This window comes from Cucurbita moschata, unplaced genomic scaffold, assembly GCF_002738365.1.
Source record: "Cucurbita moschata cultivar Rifu unplaced genomic scaffold, Cmos_1.0 Cmo_Scf00028, whole genome shotgun sequence".
Classification (NCBI taxonomy): Eukaryota; Viridiplantae; Streptophyta; class Magnoliopsida; order Cucurbitales; family Cucurbitaceae; genus Cucurbita; species Cucurbita moschata.
Genome location: NW_019268544.1, coordinates 1990849 through 2004668, shown reverse-complemented (window position 1 = coordinate 2004668; position 13820 = coordinate 1990849). Strand labels below are relative to the sequence as shown.

The 13820-nt window shown below is 36.8% G+C and overlaps 1 protein-coding gene and 1 pseudogene across 1 annotated transcript; both read left to right on the top strand.

Moving 5' to 3' along the window:
* The first annotated feature begins 4144 nt into the window (after nt 1-4144).
* Nucleotides 4145-5438, top strand: LOC111463075 (annotated as a pseudogene).
* A 2781-nt stretch (nt 5439-8219) lies between these two features.
* On the top strand, nt 8220-9390 carry LOC111463358 (ethylene-responsive transcription factor ERF011-like). The gene has a single exon (XM_023107266.1). It carries the CDS (start codon nt 8380-8382, stop codon nt 9028-9030), a length of 651 nt encoding a protein of 216 aa, XP_022963034.1. The 5' UTR covers nt 8220-8379; the 3' UTR covers nt 9031-9390.
* Nucleotides 9391-13820: the final 4430 nt, after the last annotated feature.

Sequence of the window (13820 nt, the reverse complement as noted above, 5' to 3'; positions counted from 1 at the left end):
GCTGGTGCCCATTGTTATGCACAATTGGAGCTCTTCCTTGAGTTCGACGCTCACCGGAGCAGTTATGCCGTCGTCGATTACCTCTGTGGATTTGGGGAGCTCTTCCTCGGGATTAAGGACGTCAGGTAGGACTGATGCAGTCACCATGAAAAGGGCCGGCTCGTCCTCCTCGGTTGCTACCTTATTTCGTTTCAACTCCGTTTTGAGCCCTATGGCTCGGTGTCCCTGGCGGCATGTCCTCCAGACTCCACGTCTTGGCCCCAGTCATATGGTTTGTTGCCCCCCCGTGTCGAGGACCCATTGCCGATGCTCTTGCTGCTCACCTCTTTCACTGATTTGAGCGAACATTCGCTTCTCCTTTAGTTGAATTGGCTTGGCTCCCCAGCACCTTCTCCTTTAGTTGAATTGGCTTGGCTCCCCAGCACCTTCTCCTTTAGTTGAATTGGCTTGGCTCCCCAGCACCTTCTCCTTTAGTTGAATTGGCTTGGCTCCCCAGCACCTTCTCCTTTAGTTGAATTGGCTTGGCTCCCCAGCTGGTGCCCTTTGGTATGCACAATTGGAGCTCTTCCTTGAGTTCGACGCTCACCAGAGCAGTTAGCTCTTCCTCAGGATTAAGGACGTCAGGTAGGACTGATGCAGTCACCATGAAAAGGGCCGGCTCGTCCTCCTCGGTTGTCTCCTTGTTCCTAAGCTTGCTCCAGCAATTCTCATTTTTTTCTCGCGCATGTGTCCTCCTCGGTTGTCTCCTTGTTCCTAAGCTTGCTCCAGCAATTCTCATTTTTTTCTCGCGCATGTGCCGGCGGAGATTTCCACGGCTTCTTACCGCCTTTGCGGCTGGAGGGCCCGAGGCTCTCGCCGGTGTCGTCACGGAGATTTCCACGGCTTCTTACCGCCTTTGCGGCTGGAGGGCCCGAGGCTCTCGCCGGTGTCGTCACGGAGCTTTCCACGGCTTCTTACCGCCTTTGCGGCTGGAGGGCCCGAGGCTCTCGCCGGTGTCGTCACGGAGCTTTAGGCGTGCAAGCCATTCCTCCTCAGTGAGGAGTAGACAACTGAAATGGTATTTTTCTTCCTCCTCGGTTGTCTCCTTGTTCCTAAGCTTGCTCCAGCAATTCTCATTTTTTTCTCGCGCATGTGTCCTCCTCGGTTGTCTCCTTGTTCCTAAGCTTGCTCCAGCAATTCTCATTTTTTTCTCGCGCATGTGCCGGCGGAGATTTCCACGGCTTCTTACCGCCTTTGCGGCTGGAGGGCCCGAGGCTCTCGCCGGTGTCGTCACGGAGATTTCCACGGCTTCTTACCGCCTTTGCGGCTGGAGGGCCCGAGGCTCTCGCCGGTGTCGTCACGGAGCTTTAGGCGTGCAAGCCATTCCTCCTCAGTGAGGAGTAGACAACTGAAATGGTATTTGTTTTGAGCCCCCTATGGCTCGGTGTCCCTGGCGGCATGTCCTCCAGACTCCACGTCTTGGCCCCAGTCATATGGTTTGTTGCCCCCCCGTGTCGAGGACCCATTGCCGATGCTCTTGCTGCTCACCTCTTTCACTGATTTGAGCGAACATTCGCTTCTCCTTTAGTTGAATTGGCTTGGCTCCCCAGCACCTTCTCCTTTAGTTGAATTGGCTTGGCTCCCCAGCTGGTGCCCTTTGGTATGCACAATTGGAGCTCTTCCTTGAGTTCGACGCTCACCAGAGCAGTTAGCTCTTCCTCAGGATTAAGGACGTCAGGTAGGACTGATGCAGTCACCATGAAAAGGGCCGGCTCGTCCTCCTCGGTTGTCTCCTTGTTCCTAAGCTTGCTCCAGCAATTCTCATTTTTTTCTCGCGCATGTGCCGGCGGAGATTTCCACGGCTTCTTACCGCCTTTGCGGCTGGAGGGCCCGAGGCTCTCGCCGGTGTCGTCACGGAGCTTTAGGCGTGCAAGCCATTCCTCCTCAGTGAGGAGTAGACAACTGAAATGGTATTTTTCTTCTGCTACTCGACGCATTACGCAGTCTTCCCGGTCACCTCTTCCACCGTTAGGTCGTTCACGCCGGCCGATCCTCCCAGTACTCAATCGTTTCTCCTTCCTCTGGCTCGACAGCATGCCATAACCCTTGCGCCTGTAAGTTGACGCGCATCAACAAGGTCCACTCGTTATAGTTAGACCTTGTAAAATATCGGATACTGAACCACTGCGGTCGTTGTCTCCCTGATCACTCGCTCAACGACAACTCGACGTCTGTCATCACGGCCTCTTCGTGGTGGTGATGGAGATGCCGGCCCTTGGCGATGTGGAGGAGTGAGCGAGCCTACTCGAGATGGACCCCACGATGCTTTGCATTTTCTTCTACTCGAACCTGAGACCTATGTGTTGTTAGGTCGACGCTCTAGGCACTTGAGCTATTCAACTTGATTGTTGATAGGATGGCTCTTCTGTGATGGTATACTACCGATCGCTTCAACGAGGCTCTAATACCACTTGTTGGATTTCAATAATCGGCCGGAAAATCCTTTGTTTTCGGTGAGAGGAAATTGTGGACAACAGGTTGTTGGAAGAAAAATAAAATGCTTAAAATAAGAAGAGAGAGAATGATGAAATTTTGACCTTTAATTCAGGTTGTACAATATTCTGAAACAGATTTCTATTTAAATATAACTCAATTCTAAACATGGCTGGAGAGTGGCCAACTGAATCTGTGCCACCTCCTACTAAATTGCCGTCTAAACCTTAGTGAATCCATTCGAGGTGTTTGTCAAATGGTCAAACGGAGAAGGAATGTAATCGTGTGAATCTAAATAAGGAAAAATCAGGTTTTATCTAACAAATGTTCTTAGCTCTGCTTGTAAAGGCTAACAGCTGAGTAAAAGCGTGAAATCCCACTTCAGTTGGAGAATGCAAACATTACTTATAAGTGTGAGGAACTTCTCCCCTAGCAAATGCGGACCAGGAAGTAAAAATCAAAGAGAGCAATATTTATTTATTAGCGGTGAAGTTGGACCGCTTTAATATCAAAGATGGAGATTAAACACTGGTTCACAGACTTTTGGTTAGGTTACTGTTGTTTTTGGCTTTTGAATATGTTCGAGATGATCATGGTTGAACAAAATTAGCTTTGACCTGGTTTGTTGTGGCTTGTTTAATATTCATCTTTATCAGATATTTGAATGTTAATTTAGAGATAAGAAACCTGAGAAAGGATACAAGGAAACAGAGTGAATATCTTGCTTAATCTAGTAANACATCGTACTCACAATTCAAAAAAAAAAAAAAAAAAAAAAAAAAAAAAAAAACGAAACAAAACCTAATTACCTGTCAATGAGAGCAGTGTGTTCCCACTTATCTGCCATAGCCAAGAAATACCAGAGATTTTATGTCGTGGACAACAAATATGCCATGGTTCATGTCATTTTTATGGATGAAATTCCTTAGCCTGTGCAACTCAAATTCAACTTTGACCAATCCAAATCTTTTTGCTAGAATTTCTTGTTACAAAATCATTGCTCACAAACTGCAAATGCAAGTTCCGATCATGATGTTACACATGTAATTCTATTGCTTTCTTTTATGCCATTTAATTGGATAATGGTGAATTGTACGTTAGGCATCTATATTTTGTTGTCAGGACAGCAAACTGAATCCTATGTTGGCAATGCCTAAACAGGCTTGCATTGTGTTATTGGTATTCTTGTTTAAGGGTTCTTAAGGTGGTCAATATAATTTCAGGTCCTGGGATGGTTATAATGGTAATATGTGACAGTCTCTGGACTCTGACTAATCTATGAGCTGTGAAGACCATAAACTGGGATATTAAAATCCCATGTTTTCAATTGACAAATACGATGCTGTAATCTCCAGTTTCAAATCTAATGTAATATCTCATGTGCAGTATACCTATGACTACTGTGTTGATGGTTGACCTTATATTTTATTGATTAGCCTAGTGCATGCACTTCTTTACAATTTTTTTTTTTTTGGTGTGGTTACAGCCACTTGCATTTGCTGTATTCTCGGACCAGCAGTCTGCCATTTGAGGCTGATTATGTGCTCTGCTTGTATAACCTCTTTTGGAGTAAGAGGTAATTAATTAGTCACGCAGAGGACACATTATTCTTAAAGCTCACTTCACACATGTTTTGCACGGTTGGGCACGAGCAGGTCTTGGCAGCACTCACATGTCTGGAATGAGTAATTCTGCTTACAACACCTTTGGTTATCCATCTACACGAAGGTCATCTGCACTACTTAGCACATCTATATTATTGAAATGGATAACTACAAGCTTATTTGAAGCTTATACATTGTTGTATAACAGTAATCACTAGCCAAAACTCCTAGGGCTTCAGTAAAAAGCACTTTCTCTATGCCCCCGACTCCTATTTTAGGTTTTCAACTTTTCTTTGCTTGCTTCATTGTGCTTCTTCTTCTAAGTTCTAACTCATTTGTACTTTCTATCATCACCCATGGATGCTTTGATAACAAAAATGTGAATGATACGGTGGCTGCAAATGTGGTAAGGTCACCTTTTGTTGCCATCTGTGAGTCATCCTGCTAACTTCGATTGAATTGTTCTTCTTTTGCGGACGCCTCAAAATCCCCCATGTCCAACACTTTTTGTGGCAAATCTAGGGCCAATTTTTTATAATTTGCATCCAAGAACTTACATTATCTGTTCATTTGATAATTCCTTCTAGATGCCTGGGGTTTTTAAAGCTGAAGATGCAGAGCACGTATGGGGCCCCAGTTGCTTTTGTTGATTTTCAGGTTAGCAGTCCTTCGTCTTCTTAATATTATTTTCCTAGTTGATTAATCTTTTCCCCCCATAGCAGTTAGCATCGGGATTCATGGATCAGACACTCCATTCTGTGTTTATTTACGTTAATTATATCCAGCTCTCTGCACTACCGACATTATCATCCATATGGCTTTGAACTATTTTAGATTCTTATATCCCTAACCATTCCCAAGACGTGCTGCTTTTTAGATATTCCAGGATACTATTTCATTGGTGTAAATAATCATTCGAAGTTGGCGTGTTGGTCTGTTGCTTACATTCTTTCATGTCAGCCCATTGAGTCTCTCTCATAGGAGAGATTTAAAGCGAAAGTATGCTTTTCATATGAAAAGGTATCTGAGCATTCCAGTGCTATCTTGTGTGAAATGTGCACTTGCAATGAATGGGTGCAGGATACTGCCTGTTCAACTGGAGCATTGAACCATCTGCAAGGCACAATTCTGTACTCGTCACCTCCTGGGGAGGGCATGCGGTTGGAGTATCCTTCTACAAGCTTGTTATTCTTTAATATTTTAGTACTATATTCGTCATGCCTCCAAATGTTTTGCTTAACCCAGGATTTAGGTACGCAAAATCCCAAATGGGCGTGCGCAAGAAATTGAAATGAATAATACGTAATTGGGGAGACAGAATTTGAATGGTAGTGGGTTCAGTCAAAAGCATTGAATTCATATTCTTCTTCAAGATTTTCAAATTTTCTAACAAAAAAAAAAAAAAAAAAAAAGAAGTTTAGAATTTGATCCATTGTTGTTGATGTTGGGCATATTTTAGATGGGGATTATAAAGTAAATTTAATTCTTTATATTATAAAGTAAATTTAATTCTTTATATTATAAAGTAAATTTAATTCTTTATATTATAAAGTAAGGATAGCATTGATGGTTGAGCATTAAAAATAAAGGGAAGGGAAAATGATAGCGTTGAAATAAAAATGGAGTTATTATCAAATTTGAAGGTTGAAAGTCAAATAAAATTGAGGCATTCATAATTGAGGGCCTTTTTTAAAACCCATTTCTTCTACTTTATTTAATGCTTTCTATTTTTTTTTTTAATTTAATTTATTTCATGTCCATCCTTTTGAAGGCGGTTCATGTTTTTTTCTCTTTCAAATAACAAAATTCCAAAAATAAATATAGCTTTCACCTTTCTTTATTTCTTCTTTCCAATTTATATAAAAATAATAATTAAAGGACGTACCTAACCTATTGTAATTTCAACACTTAATTCATAAAAAAAAAAAATTATTGTACTCAAATAAGCTTCATTTTTAATTAATATTTTGTCAATTTAAAATAAAACAAAATAAAGATTACGTCACACTCTAAAAATTTTAATAGGATAGAGAGATATTTAAGCAAAGACTACTCGATTTATTATTAAAATACCTAAATTTTTTTTCTTAAAATATGTAAACGTACTAGTAATGATATCTTAACAAATATTAATCGCTTAATATTGAAAAAAGAAAAAAAAAACTTTTATATCATGCTTTATCGTAGTTCCAGTTTAAGGAATCACGTGATAAATGTGTATATTTCTTCTTAATCTCACAAAGATTGTTACCTTTTATTTTTCACTACGAATCCTATCTTAATCACCTTGTTTGAGTGGCCCATGTCTCTCTCGTCCTCTTATGTTGAATCTTGTTAGCATTGATACAATCAAATTCCCTTTATTTCATAAAGAAAGGAAGCCATCAATCACTTAAAATTGTATTGTCGAGCTGTCTCCTTATAGACACTTCCATCACATGACAAAAGCTTCAACTTTAGGAAGAATTAAAATATTTGTAGATCAAATCTTCTTGATACAACTTAATTAGACTTTTCTCGTTAAAGTTTTAAAAAACAGTAAATGAATGAATCAAGACTACATCCAAATGGGAGTTGTCATGAGAATATGATAGTTAAAAAATGTTTTAAAAAATTGATAGTCACTATCTATACCAATAATGTGACGGTGACTCAATTATACTTGAAATAATTTTATGGCGGTGATCTTCTAAGAATGAAAATATGTGAAAAAGAACCAAACATGCTAAAAATGTCATAAATAACTTGTTAAAATAAAATATAAGAAAAGAGAACTTATTATAAGATTAATAGACACGAAAGAATAAAAAATATTATTATTATTGTTATTGAAAGTAGACCTAAAATAAGTCTTTTTATTTATTTAATTTAAAAAAAAAAACTAAACTTGGATTTATTCTTCATAAAATAAGATATCAATTTAATGAATATTTAGGACCCTTCGCTTAAGAAAATATAGAGGATATGAGATAGTGAAATACCCAAAAAGACCCTCAATTACGGGCAACAGAAGCAGGGATTGAGAAACGAAACGTTTTTCCGCAGATAACGTCGATCGCCTCCAACGGTATCCGCCCACCAACCACCAACCACCAACCACCGACCGACCTTCCCTCTTCTTTCCATTATTTATTTTTCTCTCACCCTCTCCATTACCTAATTTCTATCTTTACGTTTCAATTTTTTTTTTCTTCTCAACTTTTGTTATAATTTGCATTTCTTCTGTGATTTTAAAAATATAAAAATATATAAAACAACAATAGCAAAATTAATTTAATTATATCATCGATCTTTGTGTGAAATCTCGTTCATTGCATAACAGCACATAGCTCAAAAAGACTAAAAATAAAAAAAAAATATTTGTAAAAAATAGTTGGACCGCAAACTTAGCTCACCTGGAGATTTAATGTATAAGTTTTAGGGTTTTTTTTTTAGTCTTTATGAATTATAAGAATGTGTTTGAAAGCAAAAATTTTTTAGAAAATAGGCGATGGAACAAATAAAATCGTGGTGAAATGATTTTTTTTTTTTAAAAAAAAAAAAACAAGAATAAAGTAAAAGTTTGTGAATTGAGTGGAGCATATTTATGGGTTTGGAGTAATTTAGTAAAATAGTAATAATCTTAGTGGACCATCAACTCTAACAATGGAAATATTAAGTAATAAAAAAAGTATTTGAAGTCCAGTTGAGGTTCCACACAAAATGACAGTCCCACTCCCACCATCCCTCCATCCCGCCACCACCGCCACCACCGCCACTATCACCAATTACGTTAAATTATATATTTTTTACTAAAATACATATAATCATATCCACTCTTGCGTCTCTTCATACTCCAATATTATTCAATCACTGAATCTCAAACTATACTCCTTCTCATCTCAAATAATTAATATATTTTTTTTATATATTTTTATAATCCTTCTCTTAATTTATTTAAGGGTTCGATTTCACTATACTAAGTAATAAGAAAAAGTAAGTTAAAATTAAATATGTAAAATAATATTATTAAAAGTTAAAAAGTTTTACAAAAATGAAAATTGAAAAGTACGGATAAGACGGTGAGATTTTGTCGGTGAATTTAAGTTTAGGCGCACATAAACATAAACCTTTAATTTCTAATTTGGTCGGATACGGAAAAAAAATAAAAGAAAGGGGGAAAAAAAAATGAACGTGGAGGCTTAATCGAGATGACAAACTTGGTGGCAAAGGAGTAGCATAGCAGTGGGTGGTAAAAGCAAAGAAGGGGAATGGAGGTTGCAAAACCCAAACTCAACCCCTTTTCTCTTGTTTCTCAAAATTCATGCCCGTAGCTCCTCCTCAATCCGACCCCCCCTTTTCCTTTTTTCATGAAGATTCTGATTCTGATTCTGATTCTGATTCAGATTTCGGGTTAGCCAAGGGGAGAGCTCAGATTTGGGATTCTTTGGGCATGGACGGTGTAGCAGAGGCAGGCCGCGAGGCCACCAGAAAGAGAGGGGTTGACAATCAGAGGCCCTACAAAGGGATAAGGATGAGGAAGTGGGGGAAGTGGGTGGCTGAGATTAGAGAGCCCAATAAGCGCTCTAGGATTTGGCTCGGCTCTTACTCTTCTCCTGTCGCCGCCGCTAGGGCCTACGATACGGCAGTCTTTTACCTCAGAGGTCCCTCCGCCAGACTTAATTTCCCCGAGTTGTTGGCCGGGGAAGGCCGCGGAATTAGCGGCGGTTGTGGCGGGGACATGTCGGCGGCTTCCATTCGGAAGAAAGCGACGGAGGTGGGAGCTCGAGTGGATGCTCTGGAGAGTTCGGTAGGCGATCACCAAAGGCAACACCAGCATCGGAGGCATGTGAGACAGGCATCGGCGTGTCCGCCAGAGAGTAAAGGGTACGGCGGGTATTTGGATCGGGTGGATTTGAACAAATTACCCGACCCGGAAGAAGAAATTGAAGAAGCGGATAGGGAGAGAGAGTGAAATTGAAAGTGAAGGGGAAGAGAATTTTGTGTGATTGAGGCGCCAACACGCGCCGCCGAGGTATGCTGCGGTTTGTGGTCTCATGATTTGTGTCTCTGTCTCTGTGTTAGGGTTTATTTTTTGTGTTTATTTATTTGTTTTAGCAAAAAGAAATTTTGGCGGATGTAGAAATATTATGAAAGAATGTACAATAAGTTAGGAACTCAGTTATGATGATGGACGATGAACGATGAACGATGGACTTCAATTTCTTCCTTTGTTGACAAATTAAATAGGAGGAATTGATTTTCTCGAGAAAAGGTCGTTCCTTTGTTTGTTGACAAATTAAATAGATGAATTGATTTTCTCAAGAAAAGGTCGTTCCTTTGTTGACAAATTAAATAGATGAATGGATTTTCTCGAGAAAAGGTCATTCCTTTGTTGACAAATTAAATAGATGAATGGATTTTCTCGAGAAAAGGTCGTTCCTTCGTTGACAAGTTAAATAGATGAATGGATTTTCTCGAGAAAAGGTCGTTCCTTTGTTAACAAATTAAAGGGATGAATTGATTCTGTCGAGAAAAGGTCGGAAAAAAGAAGAGGGAGGCGAGGGGATGGAAGGAGGAAGGAAGGATAAGATTTTGGAGAAGTTGGGTATCTTGTAGTTTGCTACGAAGGGCTGATTAGATTATGATGGATATTAATATGTTGGTGCCAACTTTTCTCATTTTGTGTTGGGGTTTGGATAAAAAGAGGATTGGACGAAGGGCCAAGGAGTGATTGGAATGCCGTGGGCTTCATATGATGATGGGCTTTGTGTTTACACAACTGCTCTCATAACTCAATTCTTTGTTTTTGAGAAACAAAGGGAAAGGGAGGAGACATTAGATCTCCCATCAATCACCTTTGTGTTCTGTTGTTCAATTTATGAGAGCTAAAGAACAAACCAAGAGTGTTCCCAAATTGTAGCACAATATAAGCATAACCAAATCCCTCAAATATTGGGGTTTGTTTTTATAATTTTTAATGATGCAAATTTATAAATGATATCTTGACAGGATAGATATTCTCTAATCTTTTCATTTATTTCATTTTATTTTAACATGAATTATGTGAAGTTTTGTACTAACCATTATATTCATGTTTAATTTATTAAAAACAATAAAAATAAAGAGTGAAACCTAGAAGTCATTATATTTAAACACCAAATTATTAACTTATATTGGTTGGTTATAAATAGCGTGAATAACCATTATGAGTGTATTGTGTAAATTAAATGGGATGGTTAATTAGATTACGATGTTTTTAAGGTTTACAATAAATATAGGTGGCGGTAAGGTGATAGTAAACATATGTTTTGATCAGAATCTTTCAACTGAAAAAATTAAATATAAATGAATAGACATTATTATTTCTCCCAACCAATTATACAACTTTCTCTACGCTCATAATTATAGGCTTAAATTTTGAAGATTCAAATAAGGTAACATCATTTATATTGATGTGAAAAGGTGATATGATTATTATCATTCAATAATTAGAACTATGAATTTCTACAACATTATTATTATTATTATTTTGTTGACAAATAGAACATTATTGCTTGAATCAAATTTAATAGTACAAATGTTGAAAACCTCTGCAATCCATAATTGTTCTTTACTTTTTTGTTGGGTGTTTCTTTTTCTTATGTCGGGATTTTTCTTTTTCTTCTTCTTTTTTTTTTTTTTTTAACCATGAAAATGAAATATGAGAATTTAAAATACATTTTAATTACTATTAAGGATTTTAGCGTATATAATTACTTTTTCTTTCTTTGTTATAAAAGCTATAAACTATTTGAATATCCTAAAAACACATCCTACCAAACATTTGAGAGATTTTTCAATTTCAATAATTTATTATTATTATTATTATTATTTGGGAATATGAGAAGTGCAGGAGTTAATAAATTTTTGCATTAAATTTTATAGTAAATGAGAAAAGTAGGAAGACCACCTAAGAGACTTTCATAATATAAGTACTATGAAAGTACCCAAACATTTGTACCATCTTATTAAATCTTTTTCTCCATTATTTTTTCTTCTCCCAAACAATATAATTTTTTTTAATAATTATATAAATAAAGACTTTTCTATCTCCTTTCAATGCTGGGTTTTATGTATCCAGTAAAGATATTAAATATGGTACTTCTGAATATGTACAATAATTAAATATCAATTATTTTGTTTGCAAATTTTAATTTTAGTGGATGGAATTAAAATTTATGTAGTGAATTAATAAGAAATAATTAAATTAAAAAAACAAAAGGGTAGAAATAAAAAAGTTGTGTAAATTGAATAGGTGGTGGGAGATTTAAGAGGATAGGCAGGTGATGGTGATTTAGCATTAAAGTAAACACAACTGGCAGGTCCAATAATGTAAAAACTTTCTGTAATTGGAAATGCATCCTATTGTTAGTATATAGCACTTAGGTGGTGTCCATTTCAAAATACCTACATATTATGATACAATACCAACTATATTTATAGGCCCATGTCCCACTCAAACTATTTCACTCAATCCATATGTATATGTTCTTAATTATTTGTGGGGGTTCCTATTTAAATCTCATATCAAAACTTTTTGGATCTTTCATTTATGAAACAAGAAAAAAAAAAAAAAAAAAAAATCTTACAATTGATTTAATATTTTTAATTATAACGAACCAATTGGTGTTAATGGTACTCATAAGTGGTTGCCACCAAAAATAAAATATGTATGTTGCCATACTTCAAAGATTTACCTTAATTCCTTAATTTGGGTAATGTTTTCTTTATTTACCCATGTTGCAATAATTGAACACCTAATTAAATCAAATCTAATTTTTTTTTCTATAAATTGAAAATCATGTAGAAACTAAATTAAGAGAGACATGTGTATAAGGTACCTGAATGAGATTGTTTTTTTGTTACTTCCAAATTAATTTACAAGTTATTCTACTTTACAAAATTAAAAATTCATTCCGACACAAAATTAAGTTAATTTTTTTTAGAAATAGATTAAACCCCTTTTTTAAGTTCATAAATAGATTGAAAATTTTCTTTATTTAACCATGTTAATTAATTAATTTTTTTTTTTTTGTTTTATTATGGTCAACCTCATAGTTTTAAAACGTGTGGAAAAGGTTTCCACACTCTTATAAGAAATGTTTCATTTCTCTCACAAACTAATGTGTCATTTCACAATCCATATTTGAGAGCTAATATACTCATTGGCACAACACCCAATGTCTGGCTTTGATACCACTGTAACAACCCAAAGCTACCACTAGTAATCTTCATTGGCACAACACCCGGTGTCTAAAGCTCAAGGCCATAACACCCGGTGTCTGGCTTTGATATTACTATAATAGCTTAAGGCCACCGCTACTAGATATTGTTCGTCTTGGCCCATTACATATCACCGTCAGGCTCACAATTTTAAAACGCGTCGACTAGAGAAAAGTTTTCACACGCTTATAAAAAAATGTTTTGTTCCTCTCTCCCATGTGAGAGTGGTATGGTTAAAGCTTGAATTTTGTTAAAAAGGAAAAAAAAAGGAAAGAAAAGAAAAGGAAAGTGTCGAAAATGGGGTTATTTTGGAGTTTGTTGAATATAAAATGAGGACAAAGTGTGATTATTGGAAAGGTTGGGTTGTTATCCAAAACCAAAATGAAAGACAGAGAGAGAGAGAGGTGGTGGTGTTATTGTGTTATTGATGGGTTTGAAAACAAAAGAGTTTTGATGATGAATCTTCCATGTTTCCCCAATCTCTGTTATTTTCCTCCTTTGGATTGCTCCTTTGCAATGGGATCACTCCTTTTTTTGTGCAAATACGTAATTCTCTCCCTAACACTCCCAACTCTCCAACTACATCTTCTTCCATTACAGTCTAAACTCATATCACTTTCAGGGTTATGTGTATATATATATGTTTTGGTTATAAGATGAAGAAGAGTGTTATTATTTAGGGAGAGGAAGCGGAAGAGGAAGAGAGTAAGGAGGAATAATAAGAGAGAGAGTGGGCCTGGTGGGCATCCCCACCCCATGAAAGTGAGAGGTGGGCCTGGCCTACAGGTACTGTTTTCCACTTGCACAACCATCCACCCTCCAATCACTTACCCTCGTCCCCCTTCCTCCTTCACACGTTTCTCACGAGCCACACAATTCAGATTTTTGGGTTCCAATGTTTGCCTACTTTTGAGAATTTGTCGGCTACTCCTGACGTGGCCTCTTCTTTTGTCTCACTTAGGTTTTTTCTTTTTCTTTTTATTCTTTTTTTCAAATAATAATTAATTCCCTCTACCTTTCTAATCCAATTCATTTCATTATTATTATTATTATTATTGTTCATGGAAATTGGTTCTTCCCTCCTTACAAAAAATTAAAATAAATAAATAAATTATGCGCGTAGCCGCGTACCATACCAAAGAAGAGAAATATAAAATTATGGATGGGAGCATCTACTCCCAACTCATTCTCTCTATTTTATATTATAATTTTCTTTTTTGTTCACAGAATATGGGAAAATTATTGCCATTATTTTAGTTTAAAACTTTATTTTTAAAAAATGGAATATAATATTTTTGGCTGATGTCAAGGATGATGTTATCTCTCTAAATCTGACGAATCTATTGTTTTTATCGTATGGTCGAGTGGCTTTGAGGGATTTTTGAGCCCAGGATTATGTGTACGCGACTTCTGTTCAGTGTCTCCCACGCTCCTCGTCTTTTCTTTTTTTTTTTTTTTTTTTTTTTTTTTTTTTTTTTTTTTTTTTTTTTTTTTTTTTTT